Source organism: Rattus norvegicus, chromosome 6, assembly GCF_036323735.1.
Source record: "Rattus norvegicus strain BN/NHsdMcwi chromosome 6, GRCr8, whole genome shotgun sequence".
Classification (NCBI taxonomy): domain Eukaryota; kingdom Metazoa; phylum Chordata; class Mammalia; order Rodentia; family Muridae; genus Rattus; species Rattus norvegicus.
Window position 1 is genome coordinate 38,854,420 of NC_086024.1, and position 21,247 is coordinate 38,875,666.

Sequence of the window (21,247 nt, forward strand, 5' to 3'; positions counted from 1 at the left end):
TCAGGCAATGAAGTCACATCTCACAATGTTGATTTCTACAGAACTGAATGGGAAGAAAAGGAGCCTCTGATGCCTTCCCTGGATGTCAATGCCTAGGTGTAGGTCTCAATCTTTGCCTTGGACTTTGAAAGGCTCCAGACTAACCAATAGTCTCCTAACATCTTCAAAATTGTCAAGTGATATCACTATTATCCTTGAAAGAGAGTATGACCAAGTGGAAACTATGTTCCAGAAAATTTTTTGAAACACCCTGCTAAGAAGAACAGTGCCAACACAAAGGGTGTATCATCTTTGTAACCATAGTAAGAACTAAAAAGTATTTTCTCCAACTAGATGAAGAATGCAGATTTACAACTCTCCATATTTGTGGTTTTCCAGCATTCCTTTCCAACCCTTTTATGGATCTCTTTAAAAAATTATATACAACTGAAACTGGCAATGGTAATTAAATCATTAAAACCAGTCTGAGGTAGTCTTAAAGGCCACACCAAAAAAAAAAAGTCATAATGATGTTTCATTTGCCATTATGACCAAGGTCAACTCCAGGAGAGAGGAATCTAAGCCAAACAAATTACTTTCCTCCTCTAGATGTGTGTTTCCCATGCTCAAAAGGGAAGTTAAGGAGTAGAGAAGAATAAGGGGGAATAAATCTGAAAATAAGCACATAAGAGCTCTTTAATGTCACCTTCAGGACTTGGAACAAAATAATGTAGCTATATATTTAGATCTCAACTCATAAAATAATTTTAAGTACTTTTAGAATCCTATTCTCTTCTATACTATGTAATATTGGAAATATTTAATTTCTAGGTTAGCTTATGGAGTATAGAAGAGATCAGACAAGCTGATTTTAGGTATATTTTAGAAAGGTCAATCAAGGACACCACATAAAACCAGATACACTGAAATTCATAGAAAAGAAAGTGGGGAAGAGCCTCAAACACATGGGCACAGGGGAAAATTTCCTGAACAAAACACCAATGGCTTATGCTTTGAGATCAAGAATCGACAAATGGTACCTCATAAAACTGCAAAGCTTCTGTAAGGCAAAGGACACTATCATTAGGACAAAACGGCAACCAACAGATTGGGAAAAGATCTTTACCAATTCTACATCTGATAGAAGGCTAATATCCACTATATACAAAGAACTCAGGAAGTCAGACTCCAGAGAGCCAAATAACCCTGTTAAAAAATGGTGTACAGAGCTAAACAAAGAATTCTCAGCTGAGGAATATCGAATGGCTGAGAAGCACCTAATGAAATGTTCAACATCCTTAGTCAGCAGGGAAATGCAAAATCAAAACAACCCTGAGATTCCACCTCATACCAGTCAGAATGGCTAAGATCAAAAACTCAGGTGACAGCAGATGCTGGTGAGGATGTAGAAAAATAGAAACACTCTTCCATTGTTGGTGGGATTGCAAGCAGGTATAATCACGCCAGAAATCAGTCAGATAATTGGACTACTGAGGACCCAGCTATACCACTCCTGGGTATATACCCAAAAGGTGCTCCAACATATAACAAAGACACATGCTCTACTATGTTCATAGCAGCCTCATTTATAATAGCCAGAAGCTGGAAAGAGCCCAGATGTTCTTACAACTATATTTTATTAGTCTCTATATTATTTAAAATTATTTAAGGAGTGAAGATTATGAGCAAAATGAATAGTTAGTGTTTATTACTCAGTTATAAATTCAAATATTTCAACAATTACATGAAATTTGTGTGTCTGGGGGGCTCTTCATTGACAACAGTAACAGTGGAGATTGAAGGTCCAGGTTGGAATGTGTTCTTCAATTGCTTCTCCACCTTATGTTTTGTTTTGTTGCTATTTTCTTGTTTTTGTTTATAGGTTTGTCATAGTTGGTGGTGTTTTTCTTTGTTTGTTTTGTTTTGTTTTATACTTTTCATGATTTTTAAAAGTCAAATGCCAAGGTCTGGTTCATATGATATCCTTCAACTGTAAAACCTGGTGGTAGGGACTGCTTCAGCTTTTCCATCTGCTCGCCTGTGATAACTAGGGTGCAAAGGTACCTGCTACAGCAAACTTTAAACTTTACATTATCCTTGTTCTTCTTGATCTTGACAGATCTGGCATCCTTTTGCAGGGCTGTGAGTAGAAAGTCCTTGATTTCCTCAGTTTTCTGAGACATAGCGACAGGCGCTCGGCTCTGGCACCTGTATAGTGGGGAGAACCAAAAAGAACAGAAAAGGCTCCATGTTATGTTTTGAGACAGTGTCTCTCAATGAACCTGTTGCATTTCACCTTGACAGATGAACAAGCCCTTAGAAACCACCTGCTTTTTCCATGCTCAGTGCTAAGGTTAAGGTCTTCCTTCCCCATCTGGCTACCTACAGTATTCCTGAGGATTCAAGCTCACATCTTCATGCTTACCCAGCAAGCACTTCACTCATTCAATTCACCTTGACAGCTGCCACAAAATATTTTAAATGTTTTACCTATTATTATCTAAATATTTTCTCGATTCTGTAAGATTATTAAAATTGACCAAAGTCTCTGAGGTTGCAGAAAGGTGTTATGGTAGAGAGGGGTGGCATAGGGAATTCAAAACTAGTGCTCAAATGATATACACAGTACAATATTATTTACGAAACGTGTACTAGTCACACTCGACAATCTAATTTCTAGGAAGATCAGAAACCTGTCTCTCGTTTTTATGATTTCAACAGCTAGGTCCAGTGCAATAGATGCATTTTTTTAATCTTTATTTTTAGTTACATAAGTACACTGTAGCTGTCTTCAGACACACGCCAGAAGAGAGCATGAGATCCTGTTTCAGATGGTTGTGAGCCACCATGTGGCTGCTGGGGAATTGAACTCAGGACCTCTGGAAGAGCAATTGGTGCTCCTAACAACTGAGTCATTTCTCCAGCCCAGAACGCATGCATCTTACCTACATTTGTATGAAGATTAAAATCAGAAAAAAAACATAGAATATGGTTTGATACTATAAATAGAGTCTGGGGATTGTTTTTGATATAGTGCTCTCTCTTTACACAATAGGGAAAAATGTATATTTCAAAGTTTAAGGATTGGGCTAACATAAGGAAAGATAGACACAGATACAAACAATAACATACTCTGTCCAGGCATAAGAAGGAGCTTTGACAATGACAAGGGTCTTTGCCACTGTGAAAGAAATCACAAACACGTGAGCACGCGCATACACACACACACACACACACACACACACACACACACAGAAACACACACAGAAACACACACACAGAAACACACACACTCACACTCACACACACTCACATACACACTCACACACACACTCACACGCACACACACATACACACACACACACACACGAGAGAGAGAAAGAGACAGAGACAGAAACACTAAAGCAAAGCTCAAAGCCAAATTCCACAACCAGAACCAACTTTCAGCTCTCAAGGAGTCTCTGAATCTATAGGAAAAGCCAAATGCCTGAATCCACAAATGAGTTTGCATTCATTTCAACCAGAAGATAGACAAAGTCAAGTAGAATAGGTGTGATGTGTGACAGAGTAAGACTCTGAAAGACATAGGTATAATGAAGTTGTAAAATGGATATTATTGCGTAATGGACATCTGAGCAATTTACACATCAGTTCCTACAGTTGTAAGAGAGTGGCCGTAAGTAGATATGCTGAAACAGAAAAGGCCATTACTCTCTTCCCAACAACAACAACAAAAGAATCCTAAGTATATATGTGTGGCATCAGTTAGTTACCATGGAATCACACATGATGTCATAAATTTGACATTCTAAATTCAGACCTAGACTGAGCCAGCGAAGTGATAGGAAATGGAGCTGGGGAAATGAAGACCATCATAACAACAAACGAATTCCATCAGTTGAAGAAATGAGTCAAACATCATTGAAAACAAAAAAGAAAGTGAGTGAGTGAGTGACTGAACCACCCTGAAGCCTTAAAGCTGAGGATGTATAAACATTAGTCCATCTTTACTCTCTAGGAATGCTCTTCAGAGGCCAACCCAGTCTGTCAGCCTTTGTTGAGCATATGTTCATAGTTAATATGAAGGAGTAAACACAATGACTCTATGGGAGAGAGGCCTAGACAGTACAATTCAGGGCTCAGAGAGATTTGTACAAAGACAAAGATAAAAGTTCGCCTGTGGTCCTGCACCAAGATTGGGATGAGCTGAGCTTTGAAGGCTATTAATGAGAAGGTGGCTTACAAAAATGTGACATGGGGGTTGAGCATAGGAGGAGGAAGTAGTGGAGGTTCATCCTGATGCCCCTAGTCTGGGTGAAGATAGAGTTGATCCAGGAATAACGCTTAAGTAAGCTTACATTCAACTACAGAGGCAACTCTGGAAATGTGAAGGCTTTAAAAGCCATAAATAATGACCTGAGAGCTAACACAAAGATGGTTCGATTTAATTATTTTGGGCAAGCTAGAAGTGACAGAATATTATGGAGCCTGCAATAGGGCAAGGGAGTTGATGGAGAGAACTCAGTCAGGGCAGTTCAATAATTATGCAGCTAAGTCATTTCTTGAAGTCACATTTTCATTCAACTACCATGGAGATATTGATTCCTAGGCACGCATAGGGAGTAAATGAATGAATATAGAAGTTTCTGAAAGGATTTTGGTCTAACGTATGCATGTATGGCACATTGTGATTACATTCTTAACAGTAACATTAATCACAATACACACCTTAAGCAGCATGAATTCTCGTATTTCCCAATCAAAATGCAAACATCCATATTTGATTAGCTTTCCATGAAATAAATGGTCATTCTATCTGTTCTTAATTTTTACCTATTAGTTTTTTTAGTAGGAAATCCCCTGTCTAGCTAGATGCTGAGAGAAATTTGACATTAAGAATAGATGTTGTGCTGATAAATCTGTACAAAATTAAAGCCCTTGTTTGTAAAAATCAAATTAATACTGGTTAGGGTCAGTTAAATGACTTTCTGTTATATGGAGAAAATGAAAAGTTTCATAGTTAGCAGTCTTGAGAAAAACACAGGGGAAGAAACAGTTATTCTGCATATGCAACTTTATACTTAAATCAAAATGCTGTTGACCCCTGGAAGACTCTCATTACATTCTTCATGCTATCATTTTTAATGATAAATACTGCTCATACCCTGAACCTATGGAATGACTGAGTCATATAACAACATGCTTCTGTAATTTTTATTTATAAAATATGTCCTTTTCTTATACTTCTTAGACTAGAAGAGGAAGCATAGCTAAAGTTTACATATATTTTTGATGTTGGCCAAGAGACAAAGTTGAATTTAGGCTTTATGTACCCCGATTTAATTTCCAAACCCAAGGTTTCTAATGTCTTGGATAATAAACCTTAACAAACATTCTTTGTTTCCATATTAAGAATGAGCCTGGGATGAGGTACTCAAAAGAGAGTCTAGATGCAGAGAAAAGAAAGGATTCTGACAAATCTGGAGCTCGTCTGAGCACTCAGGTGAGCTACCCTGCACAGCACAGATGAAAGAAAGCAGAAAACACAATGGGAATTAAATAAGGGGGAAGCTCCGGAAGAGACATGTCAGCCCTGCACCAAGGGTTAACTAAGATCTTAGCGAAGAGGTTAAGGATACACTCAGGAGAAGCTGGCCCTTGCCCTCCCTCTAATCCACAGCCTACCTGTTCATGCAGAATGAGAAGTGTAGTAATACAGTCTCCTCCACTCGGCCAACAGGAGGAGACTGGTCCATTCAGATCAGGGAGGGAAGGGAAGTCTGGCCATCACATTGACCCATTTTCTGCACAATCTTTCAGATGAGGCGTGTGGGCTACCCGAATCACTCGCTGAGATGTTGCCCCATGCGGTATCACCACTTCTGTAGACGCTGCCTTTGTGCAGCTGAGGGAACTAGCCCCTGTCGCACAATCCGTATTTATATTCACATGTGCCTGTTCTGGGAGCAGGGCCGGCAGATCACCATGATCAGGGTGAGCAGAGATCGCATGACTAATTTGGGAGGGGAGCCCCAGTCATCCTGGGTAGGGGAAGGATATGGGACAGAAAATAGTCCACTTGCCTCTCCAAGGTGTCATCATGAAACAAAGATTGGCAGGTTGTGTATGCATTTATGTGTAGCTGTCACAGAGCCCTGTTGCAAGCTGTGGTTTGGGTACCGGCTGCCCTCGATTTACAGTACGGTAAAATCATAGATATATAATTTTGACCTATAATAGTAGATTTATCTTTAAGGGAGGATGTTGGGGAAAGGAGACGATATGACTGAAGAGTCACAGGTGAAAGACTCTGAGCTACGACAAGGGTTTCATATTGTTGGATGCTCATGCTTATCTTGGTGGATTTCGACTTTGTTACTTCATCCTGAAATTAGGATTGAACCAAGGCAAGAACAGCACAACCAGGACCTAAACCGATTCAAGGGTCATAGAAACAGGGATGGGGGACATCTTTCCATTGGTTGCAGCTGTTTTTTAGCCTGGCATGGTTATCCTGTGGGCACGTACATATAAGGAGTGGATGGTTAAGAATTAAATATTTGGGTCTTTTCTCTTACACAGGGATCCCAAGAAATACCTGTGCCTAATACAGACTCCCGAGGGTACGTTGTGCGAAATCAGTGGTCCCGAACATCACGCAGCCCATCCACTAGGGCTCCATCAGTGGATGAAAACAGAAGCAGGAATACTGTTGTCAAGGTAGAGCTAGTGACAAAAGCAAGGAGAGGACGATCAATGATGACTTATATCTATTGGGACTTATTTTTCAAAGTGTTCAGGCCCCGCTCTGGATAAGGGACCTCTCGCTAGTTGATTTAGCTCTTCCAGAAACACCCAGGCAAGCCTAAACTTACCACTGAGAAAACCAAAGCACAGAGCAATCTGCCCAGGTTTCCATACTACAAAGCAGAAGACTACAGTTTTAAATGCAGCCTTTTTGGTCTAGTTGTATGTTCTCTGTCCTTCATGCAAATAACAAACACAATTGAGTACCCATGGCTCTCAAAAAAGAGGAAAGGGATGAAAACAGTCAAATCAAAAGAGAAAATTTAAATGTCATTTTATGGGCTTTAGGCCCTTAACTAGGCCGGACCACGTAAGCGAATTTATGGAATACTTTTCAGATCCATAGAAGAGTTTCTCCTGTGTAAATATATAAACACATCCCATGTGCGTATATTTTGTTGCGCTTGGTTCAATAATCACACATGGCCATACATGTGAAAAAAACATGAATTGAGTGTTAGATGAAATATATGAATGTTTAATAACGTCTTGCAGAGCTTGGTCAGTAATATAGTCTTTCTCTAGAATTGCCCCTTCTTATTTAGAGAGACAATCAATTCTGCTGTCATCTGACAGCATGCCAAGACTGAAGACCCGTGACTCCCTGGCCTTCCCAGCAATCACATACATAATCACTGGGCAAAGGGAGTCATAGAAGTTCAGAATAAGTAGAGCCTTCTAGTGCCAATGTCTTAACCAGTTTGCTCATGAAGCTCAACCGAGATACTCAGTGAGGCAAGACTTAGGATTTATGCTGCTTAAGGATAAGAGAAATTGATCCTATTTACTCAAAGCCGAACACCAGGTGCTGCAATGAGCATGTGTGATATGCATTAGTGAGGTGCAGGTAGAGGGGTTGGTGGATGAGAAGACAGCAAGCAGTCACTTTTAACAGTAATATCCAACGTCTGGAGACTAGAAATTCTTGGATGCTTTTCAGTCTAGTTAAAGGGGCTAGGATGAACTAGGATTCATTCAAGATCTAGAAATAGGCTAGAGCTAGGAGGTGCAGTGTGGGAAATAGGGATGTGAATCCCCATAGGCCTGAACTTCACCCTCCATTTCTTCAGCAGGCCCCCAACAGCTCTGCTAACTCTCGAACTTCCTCTGCGTCTGCCAGTCAACACGAAACTTCAACCTCGCCTCCACCTCAGGTATCAGAGAAGTCCCCCGTTCAACAGCCCAGCCCACAGACCAGAACTATCACACCGCTTGACTCACAACCTCCCACACCACCGGAAACAGAGCCGGACTCCAGAAGAACATCGAAGATGTATACGGCCACTGATCCCTGGGCTCACAGGGATAACAGAGAGCCTAGAGACTTGCAGCTGAGGGAGTATGCACACAGCTGTGACTCTCGAGAAGGGATACCCAAGACTCGAGAATATCCCCGCACTCCTCCTACTGAGTGGAAGTCCTATGTCCAGCGCCGCCTGCAGTATGGCAGCTCTGTGGACATGGATCCGGATTGTTTACCTGATGGCCAGCATCATCGGCAGAAGCAGCAGATAGAGGAAGATGAGGTGGATGAGGCCTATTGGTCATCTGTGAGCATGCTGTATGAGAAGATCCCCAGCTGTACGCGGCCCAGGCCGGTGAGGGTGCCGAGGCTTCTGGAACCCCTAGACTCCCTTTTTCCTGTCCCTCAACTCCATCCCACTTATTTCGTAGAAAGGTGCTTCCCATCCTTCCCACTTTAGTCCTCTATCCTGTCTCAGCTGCATCCCTACCCCTTACCATGTGTGTTGAGTCTCCTTTCCTTGGTCTTTTCCACAGCCCAAACCCAAGCATGCCATCACCATTGCTGTCTCTTCCCGGGCACTTTTCAATATGGTGGATGACAGAAAAATCTACGAAGAAGAGGGTCTGGAAAAGTACATGGAGTATCAGCTCACTAACGAGAACGTCATTCTGACCCCAGGACCAGCATTTCGGTTTGTCAAGGTACTGTGTGAACTGCCTTTCACTCCCATCAGTGACTCTGGATAAGAAGAAAACGGACCCAGGTGGCCCTTTGGGAGTTTGTCCATTCTCCCCAATAATCCCTATACCATCTTTATAATTCTTGTCCCAGTCCAGCTGACCAAGTCCCAAAGATAGCTGGAATTGTTGAAAAAAGGATTTTTCATCCTGAACCTACCATTATGGCTTTCTTCAATGGAGCCCTAGTCATCTGCCCTTTAAACAAAAGCCTGTTTTCCCCATACAAGAGTTAAACAGGAAGTAATAGGAGTTAATGGTCCTGAGTAGTAGAAAGAAAATGACTTATTAAAATGATGAAATTCACTTGAGCTGGACTGGCCCCAAATATATTAAGAAAATCAAGAATATCCCAACACTTAGTATCACGAACGCATACTAAAATATGTATCACTTGTAACTAATCTCCTGCAAAGTTACTGGATTATTATACAATCAATCATAGAATCATGTGAAAGCAAATGGGTTTGAGGTAAAAGGTACTTGCAGGATATGTAGAACGATGGGGAGAAACCACTGGCCTATGAAAAACATTTAAAAGCTTTCTAAAAATAGATTAAAGGGCTGGGAAGAAAAATGTGTTATTTAAAGCTGGCATTGTTCTTGAAGAGGACCTGACTTGGTTCCCAATACCCACATATGGCAGTTCACAATGATCTCTAGCTTCTAGACCAGTGGTTCTCAACCTTTGGGTCACAACTCCTTTGGCAACACTCTCTCTCTTCAAAATATTTACCTTACAAATAATAAGAGTAGCAAACTTTCAGTAATGAAGTATCAAAGGAAATAATTTTATGGTTGGGGGGGGGGTCACCATAACATGAGGAACTGTGTTAAAGAGTCTCGGCATTAGGAATATTGAAAGTCACTTCTCTAGACTATGTGAGCACCTTCATTCTTGCAATATGCACAGAGAGAGAGAGAGAGAGAGAGAGAGAGAGAGAGAGAGAGAGAGAGAGAATTTAAAAATAAATTAAATGCTAAAATTAAAATAAAAATAAATAAGTCATAGCCTATGATCTTCCATGGAACATATAAAAAATTGAGATTATCAATTTGCCTCAATCTGCTTTCTGCATGAGTGACACATAAATTCCCAAATCATTCCAAATTTCTCACAATAAAAACAAATTTACAAAGTTAAGCAAATAGACAAATAAGAAGGCATATCATTAAATGCATACGCTGATCTTTTTCTCTACCTTCTAATGAGATAATTTTTTATTGGTTATTTTATTTATATTACAATTCAAATATTGTCCTCCTTCCCGGTTTCTCCTCTGCAAACCTCCTGCCCCATTTCCCCTCAAGATAATTCTATTAAACAGAATGTTGTAATAGCATCCTGTAGACATTTCCATTTGTGCCAGGGGCATTAATTGAGGCTTATGTGTGGGAGTCAGAAAACATAGGAGAGGTGACATCACCATGTTTTAAAGGTGCACTGATTTCTCAGCCGGGACTCTGGGAAGTTTGATTCTGACCCTGATGAGGTGTTTTTCCTCTTGCTGCCTAACACCCACTACCTTGCCAGCCCTTTTTTTATACATCCGTGTTTGCAACCTGTAGGCACTGCAGCATGTCAACTCTAGACTCCGTGATCTGTATCCTGACGAACAAGACCTATTCGATATAGTACTGATGACTAATAACCATGCCCAAGTGGGAGTACGGCTTATAAACAGCGTCAATCACTATGGTAAGTAAAATAAATACCATGTGGAAGACCAGCTCTCAGCCCTGCAGAAAAGAAGCCATGCTATTTTGCTAACTGTGGCTTAAACCATCGCAATGCCTTTGATACCAGCACCCCCTTCTGCGTGGGGAATGTTTATTTGCCTATGTCAGAACAAGAAAGCCCATGTTCATTTTTAACTTCAGCACAGAGTGGGGCTCAAAGCTCTGGACTTAACTTGTCAAGTGTGAATTTCAAAGTCTTAATCCCAGGTTCTCAATATATTTCTCTGCTTTATGTTTTTCACTTCTGAACTTGACTTCAAGGAGCCGTCAGCCCCGAGGCTTTTTCTATGGGATCAATCTTTTTCCTCAGCACAGATCCATGTTACAGGTTTAAAGGTTTTCACCTCCCCTTCCAGCTCACTCCTCTCTCTCTCTCTCTCTCTCTCTCTCTCTCTCTCTCTCTCTCTCTCTCTCTCTCTCACACACACACACACACACACACACACACACACACACACAAATCTATATTGTTATCAGAAAAGAAGTCTTTCTTACTTCACATAGAAGATTGGATAGGTGCTAGTCTTCATAGCCCTGCCATCAACGTGCCTTTCTTGTAGTTTCCTTTTATTTTTCTGCTGCAGAATGGCCTAACAATCTCACTGGGATGTTATTGTCTTTGTTTCACAGTAATGTACCTAGTTGTGAGTAAGTCATATCAAAATCAGGTTTAAATTATGCACACAGAAAATCTAGGTTTAAATTAGGAATATTTACAAATAACCAAGGTGTATTATAAGTTATTGAGTTTTATTTTACTTCACATGATCCTATTTATCAAATCTGAAATGCATTTTTAATAATGCAACCTTCATAATGCTATGAACTGAAAAAAGAAAATGTTTGTCGAAGGCTCTGAGGGGCATACAATACTCAGGAAATGAAGCTTATTAGGCTCTTCCTATACATGGCACAGGCCAGCTCTAGATCATCTTGCCTCAGTTTCCCAGTATCAGACTGTGGGTGTACACCATCATAATCTTACTGATTTAGTAAGTGATACTGGTGTGTCTATCCTGAAACACACTGAAGTTTCTGGGCTCTGGAATCACAGTTACTTACATATGAATTCTGTTGGTTAAACAATTGGAACACCTTTCCATCTGGCCTTTCCATGAAACTACAACCTTTTACCTTGGAAGAGTTGGTTATTTCCCTCCTTGGGGTACAGAAGACAATCTTTGCCTATGGTCTTCTGCTGTGGCCTTTGTTACTGTAATCACACCTGGGTCCACAGTAAATGGGAATCACTTTGAGAAAACAGCCAATGTTTTCATTCAGTTTGGAAATCCTAGTGCCAATTCATAGTTTCTAGAACATTATATTGATGTTATCTACTGGTTTATAAAATCCACTTTTGAGTCACTTAAAGCCAACATTGAATCAAGTGAAAATTGTATATTTTGTTGATATCAAAGCATTCTACCCACATTTGTGACCTATGTCCTTAATTCTTCGAAAAACAGCTGACCAGAATCCACACTTTGCTTTATCTAGCATAGTTTATCCAGTTTAACATAAATTTAAACACAAATTTTAATAAACATAAATTTTATCATATGCATAAGCCTAACATTGATGAATATATTTTGTTTCAAATATATTTGAATTTGAGCTTAGATTTTCAAACTTAAATCCTTACTAAAATGTTGTAGACTTCTCAAAATAATACTGTCAGAAAAGGAATTCTTTGTTAAAATATATAACTCTAAAAACTGTTAATAGATACCATCAAATTAATTATTTTGTGTAAGGATTGAACCTTAGACCTCAGGAGTGCTGGTCAATGGTCAGCCACTGAACTATATCTCTCAGCTTATTAAATCTCTTTGAATACAACTTATACCAATTCATTCTTTTATTCATTGTGCATGTGGGTGATGGATGTACAAGATCTTTTGAACAGTCAGTATTTCCTCTTTTAGTTGTTGAGAGGTATTTAAAATTATATTAGGTGAAGCCTGATGGTATAGGCTTATCATGCTAACTTTTCAGAAGACTACAGCAAGATGCAGGAGGGTTTCTGCGGATTCGAGATCTACCTAGGCTACACAGCAGCACTGCAAATTGAAAACCAGTATGGTCAACTTAGATATACCATAATTAATAACTTTTACAAATTAGATAGATGTTCATTTGTAGAGGTATCAGTTAATTTTCCACTTGCTAATAGCTGTAATCAAAGAGTCAAGAAGGAGTGAAAGTTTTAGATTATGTTTAGAACATAATTTAAATCCTGGCGTGACTTATTACTAAGTATTGCATTCAAGAAATGTAGAAATAGTATTTAAAATAGGGCAATACCTAAAAACACTCCTTTCAATATGCAAGGTGGAGGTTGTCCTTTAAGGGAAAGAGAGAATTACCTTAGTGCAGATATAGTTAAACATGTGGGCTGAAGACTGCCCTATGCCTTTGAACTAGTAGGTTGGGCAAGTCTTTTAAGCATCCTTTTCTATAAGCAGAATGAGACACGTCATGCTGTTCTGAGTAAATTGACATGGTCTCTGTTAATATGCTCCATAAACTATAGTGTGTCAAACACTGAGCATGAAGTATCTCAGAGGTTTTAGAATATTGGAGTTATGAAAGTCATTTTTAATTTTTCAAAAATTTATAACACTCAGACTTACAAATGAACTCACAAGCATTCACTGGCACATCTTATTCCTACAGTTTAAATATCATTTGGATCAATGTTGTACCTTTTGTCATGACACAGTCTTTCTCACCTGATAATAGGTCTACTGATCGACCGCTTCTGTTTGACGGGTGGGAAAAGCCCCATTGGCTACTTGAAGGCATATCTTACCAACTTGTATCTCTCTGCGGATTCTGAAAAAGTACAAGAGGCAATAAAAGAAGGTAGTGACCTGGGTTTATTCTCCTAGCTCATAAGGTTTGAACTGATGGTCAGTTACCTTGGGTTTCATACAGCTTTAGCTGGCTTACCTTATATTGGCTCTTTGGCTGAGGCTTCTACACGTGGCACCCCTTACTTACATTCCATAAGGATTGGCCCTTACTGAAAGGGAATATCTTCTGTGGTTACTACACAACTTATTTTCACCTCCCATTCATATAAACAGAGTCTGTGCATATCCTGAGATTTGTAGCTGTGGACAGAGGCAGAATTATGTGATGTGGCAATAGCTACAGAAGAAACATCACTGTGGGTGGGGAAAGGTTTTACTGGGGGAAACTAAAACCCATAGGCTTAAGAAGAGTACTAATCTATCCCTATGATGTCAGGCATTGCCTCTGCAACCATGTTTGCTGGAGCCAAAGACATGGCTTATTGCGACACCCAGCTCCGCGTGGCCTTTGATGGGGATGCTGTACTCTTCTCGGATGAGTCTGAGCATATTGCCAAGGATCACGGACTGGACAAATTCTTCCAGCATGAAACATTATTTGAAAATAAGCCTCTTGCTCAGGTAAGATCACCAACCTCCATTTTCACCTGCTTTTCTTCCAACATGTGAATATAGATATTTGTTCCTTGTGATGACTTTCATCTAATTTTAGGTGGCCTCTTCCACTCTCTTTGCACATTGTGCTCCTTCATTTGTGAATTCCTCCTTCTTTTGGGACATGTACTGCTGACAATTCTGGTTGTGAAATTTACCATTCTTTTGTATATCCTCTTGGAAACACTTCTGTGATCTTCTGTGACTGAGTTAACATTCTTCAATAACATTCTTCAAGTTATTAGTGACACACGGGGCAGTGTGCCAATAAGCCATTTCAAAATCATAAGCCCTCAGAACCATAAGGTCAGGCCCAATATACTCACTGCCCTGTAAACATTTACTTGGTCTGTCTGACTGTGACTTCAAGTACAAGGAAGACACTTTAATTGAGAAGAGCTTCAAGACTGAGATTCTGGGTCCAAATAAATAATTAGCCTTCAATATCCCTTACAAACCCAAGACCAGTATTGGGGGATTTTGTGTATTGGTATGTATTTTTCTTTTTCTTTTTCTAAAATCCATTTCCTGAAGTATCAAAAATTAAGATCTAAATCTAAGAGGGGCATCTGAACAGAAGAAAACTGGTAACATGAAAATGGTATCCAAACTGAATCTTAACTGACAGATGACCCAGTTTTTACTCTGAATCTGCACCATATAACGTTCAGTAGCAACCATGATTATGGTCCTGCTGGCCTTGCTCCCTTCAAAGAGGTTCAGTCTTCCAGTCTTAAGTAACGTATCTACAGGATCTTTGCTGATATCCTTTGTCAAGTTAAGGTGCTACCAACCACCATGAATTTTTGAGGATTTGTGCAATGGATGCTAGGTTTTGATTGATGCCTTTGTACCATTCACTGAGAAAATCAATCGGTTTGGGAGGACATTCCCGTGTAAATTCATAGGAGGATCTTACCGTGTTGAGGCAGTTCTGCACTGCATGTACACTGGAGAAGGTCATAGAGGGTCACCCTTTTTAGAAATGCCCGGATTAAATCTGAGAAATTGCCTGCCTTCACACATATATAAGGCGAGTAGTCTATGGTTTACTTGATATATCATACTTGAGTAGTAGAGCAATAATAATTAATGATTTCATAAAATGCATGAAAAGTATGTAAATGTTTGATAAGCCCTTCTAGACAAGCTACCAAACCTAGATACCGTTTAAAAAAAACTTTTAACATGTTTATTATTTTAGTATATACTATATATATATATATATTTTAAGTGTGTGTGTGTATGTGTGTGTGTGTGTGTGTGTGTGTGTGTGTGTGTGTGTGTGTGTGTGTGGTATGTGTGATAAAGATGGAGCACATGTGCCATGGCATGCATATGGAGGATAGGGGACAACTTTGTGGACTCAATGTTGACATTCCTTCTAGAGTCTACAGTTACCTGGCTGTTGCCAGATATGCCTGACTTACTATCAAAGGGGTTGTTCACCCCCTCCTCACTCTCCTACTCTCTTATACCCTGCCTCTTCTCTCTCTGACCCTTTTCTCCCTTTCTCCCCTTTCCCCCTCCACCTCTCTCCACATGTTTCTAGCAGTCCTCCTCCCCCCCTCTCTCTCCTCCCTTCCCAACTCCCCTTCCCAAAACCTAAATAAACTCTATTACATATTATACGTGTTGTATGGCTGGCACCTCAGGGGCAAGGGATGCCTCAGCGTGGGCCCGCCCAGGCGCCCCCTTCCACCTCACCAGACGTGGCTCCATCAAACATATCCTTGGCCCTTTCTTTTTATATAAAACACAACATGTGGGTTCCAGGAATCTAATTCTGGTTTTCAGACTTATACAAGAAATGCTTTTTCTCCTAACCATCTTGCCAGACTTGAATGACTTTTCTCCCAGGAAGCCATTTAATATATCGTTTATCATTTCTATAACCATAAACTTGTAAATGTTTTACTGTGCTTTTTAATGTTTGTAGAATAGGTAGTGATGCATCTCCAATTTCATGTCCACTATTAGTAATTATCATCATTTTGCTTGTTTTTTTTTTCCATTTTTTTGGCACTATGCATAGGTATTTACCAATTTTACTTATGTTTTCCAAAAAGTATCTTTCCTAACATTCTTAGGTCACTGATTTTGTATAATTTGGTCTTTTTCCCCCTAAATTAATCTCCCAGACATTTAAAAGTGATGTCATTCTATTTCAATTCAAACTATATTCGAATTTCTTTATGACTTCCCTTTATTGGGTGAATTGTTTATAGTTAAGGTAAATTAACTGCCAAACATTTGATGAGGTGTTTTTTTTCTTCTACATAGCTCTGTTATTCTTCACATGTCTTACTCCATTGTTACCAGAAAACCTATTTTGTATTTTTCAATTGTTTGTTGTGGTGTATTTTGTTCTGAGAAGGTTATAACATGCTCAGAGTGTCCTGTGTATTGTGAAATAATATACTGCTGATGTTCTATTCTATGAATGTCAATTAGATTAATCACATTAATTAAAGTCATGCTGCTAGCATGAAAGTGTGTGTGTGTGTGTGTGTGTGTGTGTGTGTGTGTGTAGAACTAAAAATTGAATGTCAACCACCTTTCCCCATCACTCTTCTTATTTTTTGAGACAGTCTCTGAACCTTAACTGGACAGCAAACTCTGCGCATCCTCCCATCTCTGCCTCCCTAGTGCTAGGATTAAAGTCCTACACTACCACACCTGGCTTTTTTATTTTTCTTTCTTTCTTTCTCTCTTCCTTTTCTTAAATGTATACAGTGTTCTGGCTGCATGTATGTCTGCAGGCCACATGAGGGCACCAGATCACATTATAGATGGTTGTGAACCACCATGTGGTTGCTGGGAATTGAACTCAGGGCCTTTGGAAAAGCAGCCAGTGCTCTTAACCTCTGAGCCATCTCTCTAGCCCCCACACCTGGATTTTGATGTAGTTGCTAGAGATACAAACTCAGGTGCTTGTTCTGGAAAGCACTTTACTACCCACACCACCACTCTAGTTCAGTTTTAAGATGGTGAATTCTTTTTGTTTGTTTGCTGTCTGCACAACAAGAAGGTAGTGTGGAAGTATGGAAACATTACTGTGGATTTTTTTTTTTGATAGATTGGGACAGGACCTAACTATGTAACTGTCTTACTTGGTTTTTCTATTACTGTGATGAAACACCATAACCAAAAAGGAAGTTAGGGAAGAATGGGTTTATTCAGTTTATACTTCCGCAACACTGTTTATCACTGAAGGAAGTCAGGAAAGGAAGTCAAACAGGGCGGGATCCTGGAGGCGGGAGCTGATCCGGAGACCATGGAGGGGTCTTGCTTATTCAGCCTGCTTTCCTATAGAACCAGGAACATCAGCTTGGAATTTCACCCTCCACAACAGGCTAGGCCCTGCCCTTTCCATGACTAATTAAGGAAATGCAAAATGGATCTTATAAAGGCACTTTCTCAAGTGAGGTTTCCTCCTTTCAGATAATTCTAGCCTTTGTCAAGCTGACATAAGACTAGCCAGGATCACTGACCCCCTTGTCAGCTTGACACACAAGCACAAACATCATTATGAAGCCATTGCCCTTTTTTCCTTGTCTCTAAGATATCACATTAAAATTATAAATAACTTTAAAAGTCTCACAGACTTTATAAATTCAAACACATTAAAATTCCAATGCCTTTGAAATAGCCAATCTCCTTTTAAATCCCAAATCTTAAAATTCAAAGTTTCTCAGCTTTGGGCTCGAGTAAAATAAAAAAGAAATCATTTCTTTCTTCAAGAGGGAAGACCCAGGACACAGTCACAATCTGAACATGCAAAATCAAACTCCAACAGTTGCCTAAATGGCGATAGCAGAATGCCCAATGTCTAGGATCCACTTGAGCTTTTCTGGGCTCCTCCAAAGGGCTTGGGTCACTTCTCCAGCTCTGTCCTCTGCAACACAAACAGCTTGAGTTCTAGGCTACAGGTGGTTCCACTGCTGCTGCTGTTCTTTTTGGTCAGTCCATGGTACTGGTTTCTCCAAAGCATTGGGGTCTTCTACTACAACTAGACTAAGCTTTCAGCAAAAGGTTTTATTTATGGTGCCAAGCCTCATCTTCTTTACAATGAACCTTTCAGTCTTAGGCCTTTACAACTGAGGCTGAACCTTCACCAATGACCTGTCCTGGCTTTCCTTGTGCCAAACCTTAACTACTCTCCATGACCCCTTCATACCTTCAAAACCAGTACCACCTGGATGACTCTTAGACTACAAAGTTCTGCTGCCAGCTTGAGGTGCAATCCTTGCCATCTCTGTAGCACAGCTGGTGTATGATGACTCTTGGGAAAACTTTCCAGAAGAAATGCCTCAATAATGCCAGTCTCTTCTTAATCACTGCTAAATTCTCAGTTCCAGACAACCATCATTGTGTGTCCCAGCAAAACAAACATTTCACTCTAGTAGCTCTGGTATCTTGTTAACAATCACAGCTGATCCTTCAGCCTTAGCTAATCAGAACCACAGGATCTTAAATCAAAATAGCAAATGATTCTGATAGTCTTTAAACTTCCCTCTGAAACTCCACAGTCAAGGCCTCCATCCTCTACACTGCTCCGTTTGTAAGCTATTTTTAAAATCTATTTTACAACTAAATCACAGCCTCCCTCCCTCCTCTCCTCTTAGTCTTGCCCTTATACCCTTACAACTTCCCCATTGCCTACCCTTCTCTTCAAAGAATGGGTAACCCCACTTGGGTACCACCCCACTCTGGGACAACTACTTCCAGCAGGACTAGGTACATCCTCCCCCCATGAGGCTTAACCAGGCAGTTCAGGAATCCAATGTCAGGCAACAGAGATTGAGACAGCCCCTCTTCTAATTTTAAGGATACCACATAAAGACCAAATTGTACATTTGCTACAAATGAGGAGGGCCTAGACCCAACCCCTGCATACTCCCTGATTGATGGCCCAGTCTTTGTGAGCCCCCAGGGGCCCAGGATAGTTGGTTGACTCTGAAGGTCTTAGGTTTTGTTGGCCACCCTCTGGCTTGCTCAATTCTATCCCCAACTCTCCCGCAAGGCTATTCAAGCTCTGCCTGGTGTTTGGTCTCTGCACCTGCCTCCATGTGCTGCTAGATGAAGCCTCTCAGGAATCGGTTATGCTCAGTTCTTGTCAGCAAGCATAAGAGAGTATCATTAATAGTGACAGGGGTTGGCTCTGTCACATGGGATAGGACTCAAGTTGGTGCAGTCATTGGTTGACTGTTCCCTCAGTATCTGCTCTCTTTATTCCTGCTCATCTTGTAGGTAAGGCAAATTTGGGGTTGAAGGCTTTGTGAGTGGTTTGAACTCGAGAATATCACCATGAGTCAGGTAACCAGGAGTCACAAAGACACAGGTGGTATGTACTCACTTGTAAGTGGACATTAACCTTGCTACAGTCTACAGACCCAAAGCAACTGGATAATAAGGAGGTCCCAAAAGAGGATGCATGAATCTCACTCACAAGGGGAAACTAAACGGTTATCAGAGGTGGATGGAAAGAAGGAGCTGGGTAGGAGAGGGCGTAAGGAAGGGAAAGGCAATGGTGATCAGATATGGGGAAGGGGATGGGATATGGATGGGAGTGAGAATTGACACAGGTTAGGGGCATCTCTGGGACTAACTAGAAGCCTGGGACAGGGGAGGACACTGGGATGGATGAGGATAAGGGAAATCTATGGGGGTGACTCAGTTTTTCACACGATGGGATTATAAGAGAGTTTTACCACACCTGGCAGTTTTGATCAGTTTTGCATATTTAAAATTCCACGTATTTAAGAAAATTATATATATATTCTAAATCATATTTGTCAACAATGCCTGTTTATCATACAATGCCTGTCTGATATTCATCTATCCCTGATTTTTAGAATAATGCTGTATGTGTTACATATTTTTCTGTACTTTTACCTTCAACCAGCCATGTCCTCCTATGTATCTTGATTATATATTTAACCATGTATATGCCCCCATGCACACACACTGTAGATAAGCATGGTTTTAAATGGGCCAATGAGGTGGCTTAGAGGATAAGGGTGCTTGCTTGCCACCAAGCCCGATGAACTGAGTTCATATTCAGAGAAAATATAAATCATGAAATCTATGTCCAGGCAAAACCTCACTCAGGTAGAGGGGACCGTAAGCAGTACATTGATAACACACTACATTTTCAACAGTATTTCCAAAAGCATTTCCTTGAGAAGACCAGTAATATGGAATACGTGTTGGCCAGCATGTCAATGGCTACATTCCCAAAAAGGTGTAAAAGAGTATAAAATAGTTACTCATGGGTGTCAACAGAAAGCAATGTTAGAGCAACATTTAAAGAAGCAAATATTATGTCTTAATGTAGAAACTGTAAAGCTATAAAGATATATAGCTTTAGCACAGAGCTAGACTCCGGCCAAACATACAACTAGCTAAAGAGACAGTACCTTTAAAGGTAAAATCTGCAGCTAATTAACAATGGGGTAAAATGGTGGGTTTGGTGATCAACTGAAGCACATCTCCCAGTTACCAGGGATAGTTCATGCCTACAGCTGTGGCTCACTATTTATAGAACGTTCTTTCACGCTTAAATATCTTTGTCTGGATGATAAATGATGTGGTTATCCTAGATTTATTCCAGGCATGTAAGGGATGGTTGTGTATCAGGAAATGTCTTCACATAAATGCACAGGGTTTGGCATTATACTGGAATCGCTATATGTCAGTCAGCAACATGTGGATTTTCAGGTCATGTAAGACCCTGGGTTTTTTGTTGTTGTTTTGTTTTGTTTGTTTGGTTTTTTTTTTTTTCAGTAATCATTTCTCTTTTGCTCACCCAAGCACATCTGAGACTTATGTTCTCTTTTCCAGGGTCCTCTTAAAGGCTTTCTGGAAGATTTAGGGAAACTGCAGAAGAAATTCTATGCCAAGGACGAACGATTGCTCTGTCCCATCAGGACCTACCTTGTTACAGCTCGGAGTGCGGCGAGTTCAGGTGCCCGTGTCCTGAAGACCCTCCGCCGCTGGGGTCTAGAGATAGATGAAGCTCTTTTCCTGGCTGGAGCCCCTAAAGGTCCCATCTTAGTGAAGATTCGGCCTCACATCTTCTTTGACGACCAAATGTTCCACATCGAAGCAGCACAAAAATTTGGTACCATCACGGCTCACGTGCCTTATGGCATTGCTCAAAAACGCAACTAGGAATGGGAGGAAAAATAAACAGTCTGGTATTACAAATGGCTCGCGTTTTGGATGTCTAAATTAACTAGGTATTTCTGATAATTTGACCACAA

General features: G+C 40.3%; 2 protein-coding genes across 10 annotated transcripts; one reads left to right on the forward strand and one right to left on the reverse strand.

Annotated features, from left to right (window-relative positions):
* Positions 1-1,637: 1,637 nt before the first annotated feature.
* Positions 1,638-6,568, reverse strand: LOC134479339 (large ribosomal subunit protein eL38-like). The gene is made up of 2 exons (XM_063262742.1): positions 5,665-6,568; positions 1,638-2,187 (listed from the first exon to the last, which is right to left on the reverse strand). Exons 1-2 carry the CDS (start codon positions 5,733-5,735, stop codon positions 1,926-1,928), a joined length of 333 nt encoding a protein of 110 aa, XP_063118812.1. The 5' UTR covers positions 5,736-6,568; the 3' UTR covers positions 1,638-1,925.
* Positions 3,763-21,191, forward strand: Nt5c1b (5'-nucleotidase, cytosolic IB). 9 transcript variants are annotated; one of them, XM_006239888.5, is made up of 10 exons: positions 3,763-3,918; positions 5,393-5,482; positions 5,800-5,973; positions 6,562-6,699; positions 7,857-8,384; positions 8,566-8,733; positions 10,339-10,468; positions 13,252-13,374; positions 13,762-13,946; positions 20,826-21,191. In XM_006239888.5, the coding sequence occupies exons 1-10, from the start codon at positions 3,886-3,888 to the stop codon at positions 21,153-21,155; spliced, it is 1,899 nt and encodes a 632-aa protein (XP_006239950.1). In that variant the 5' UTR covers positions 3,763-3,885; the 3' UTR covers positions 21,156-21,191. The 9 variants fall into 9 exon arrangements, with proteins under 9 accessions (XP_006239950.1, XP_006239951.1, XP_006239953.1 ...); XM_006239889.5 differs by having other exon boundaries at positions 7,860-8,384; XM_006239890.5 differs by having other exon boundaries at positions 3,792-3,926.
* Positions 21,192-21,247: the final 56 nt, after the last annotated feature.

Coding starts and splice junctions, on each gene's coding strand:
- Nt5c1b (XM_006239888.5), top strand. CDS start 3,886: ATGAGTCAAACATCATTGAAAACAAAAAAGAAA. Junction 5,974..6,561: donor GGCAGATCACCATGATCAGG/GTGAGCAGAGAT, acceptor TCTCTTACACAG/GGATCCCAAGAAATACCTGT. Junction 8,385..8,565: donor GCTGTACGCGGCCCAGGCCG/GTGAGGGTGCCG, acceptor TCTTTTCCACAG/CCCAAACCCAAGCATGCCAT.
- LOC134479339 (XM_063262742.1), bottom strand. CDS start 5,735: ATGGACCAGTCTCCTCCTGTTGGCCGAGTGGAGGAGACTGTATTACTA. Junction 2,188..5,664: donor TTCTCATTCTGCATGAACAG/GTAGGCTGTGGA, acceptor CCCACTATACAG/GTGCCAGAGCCGAGCGCCTG.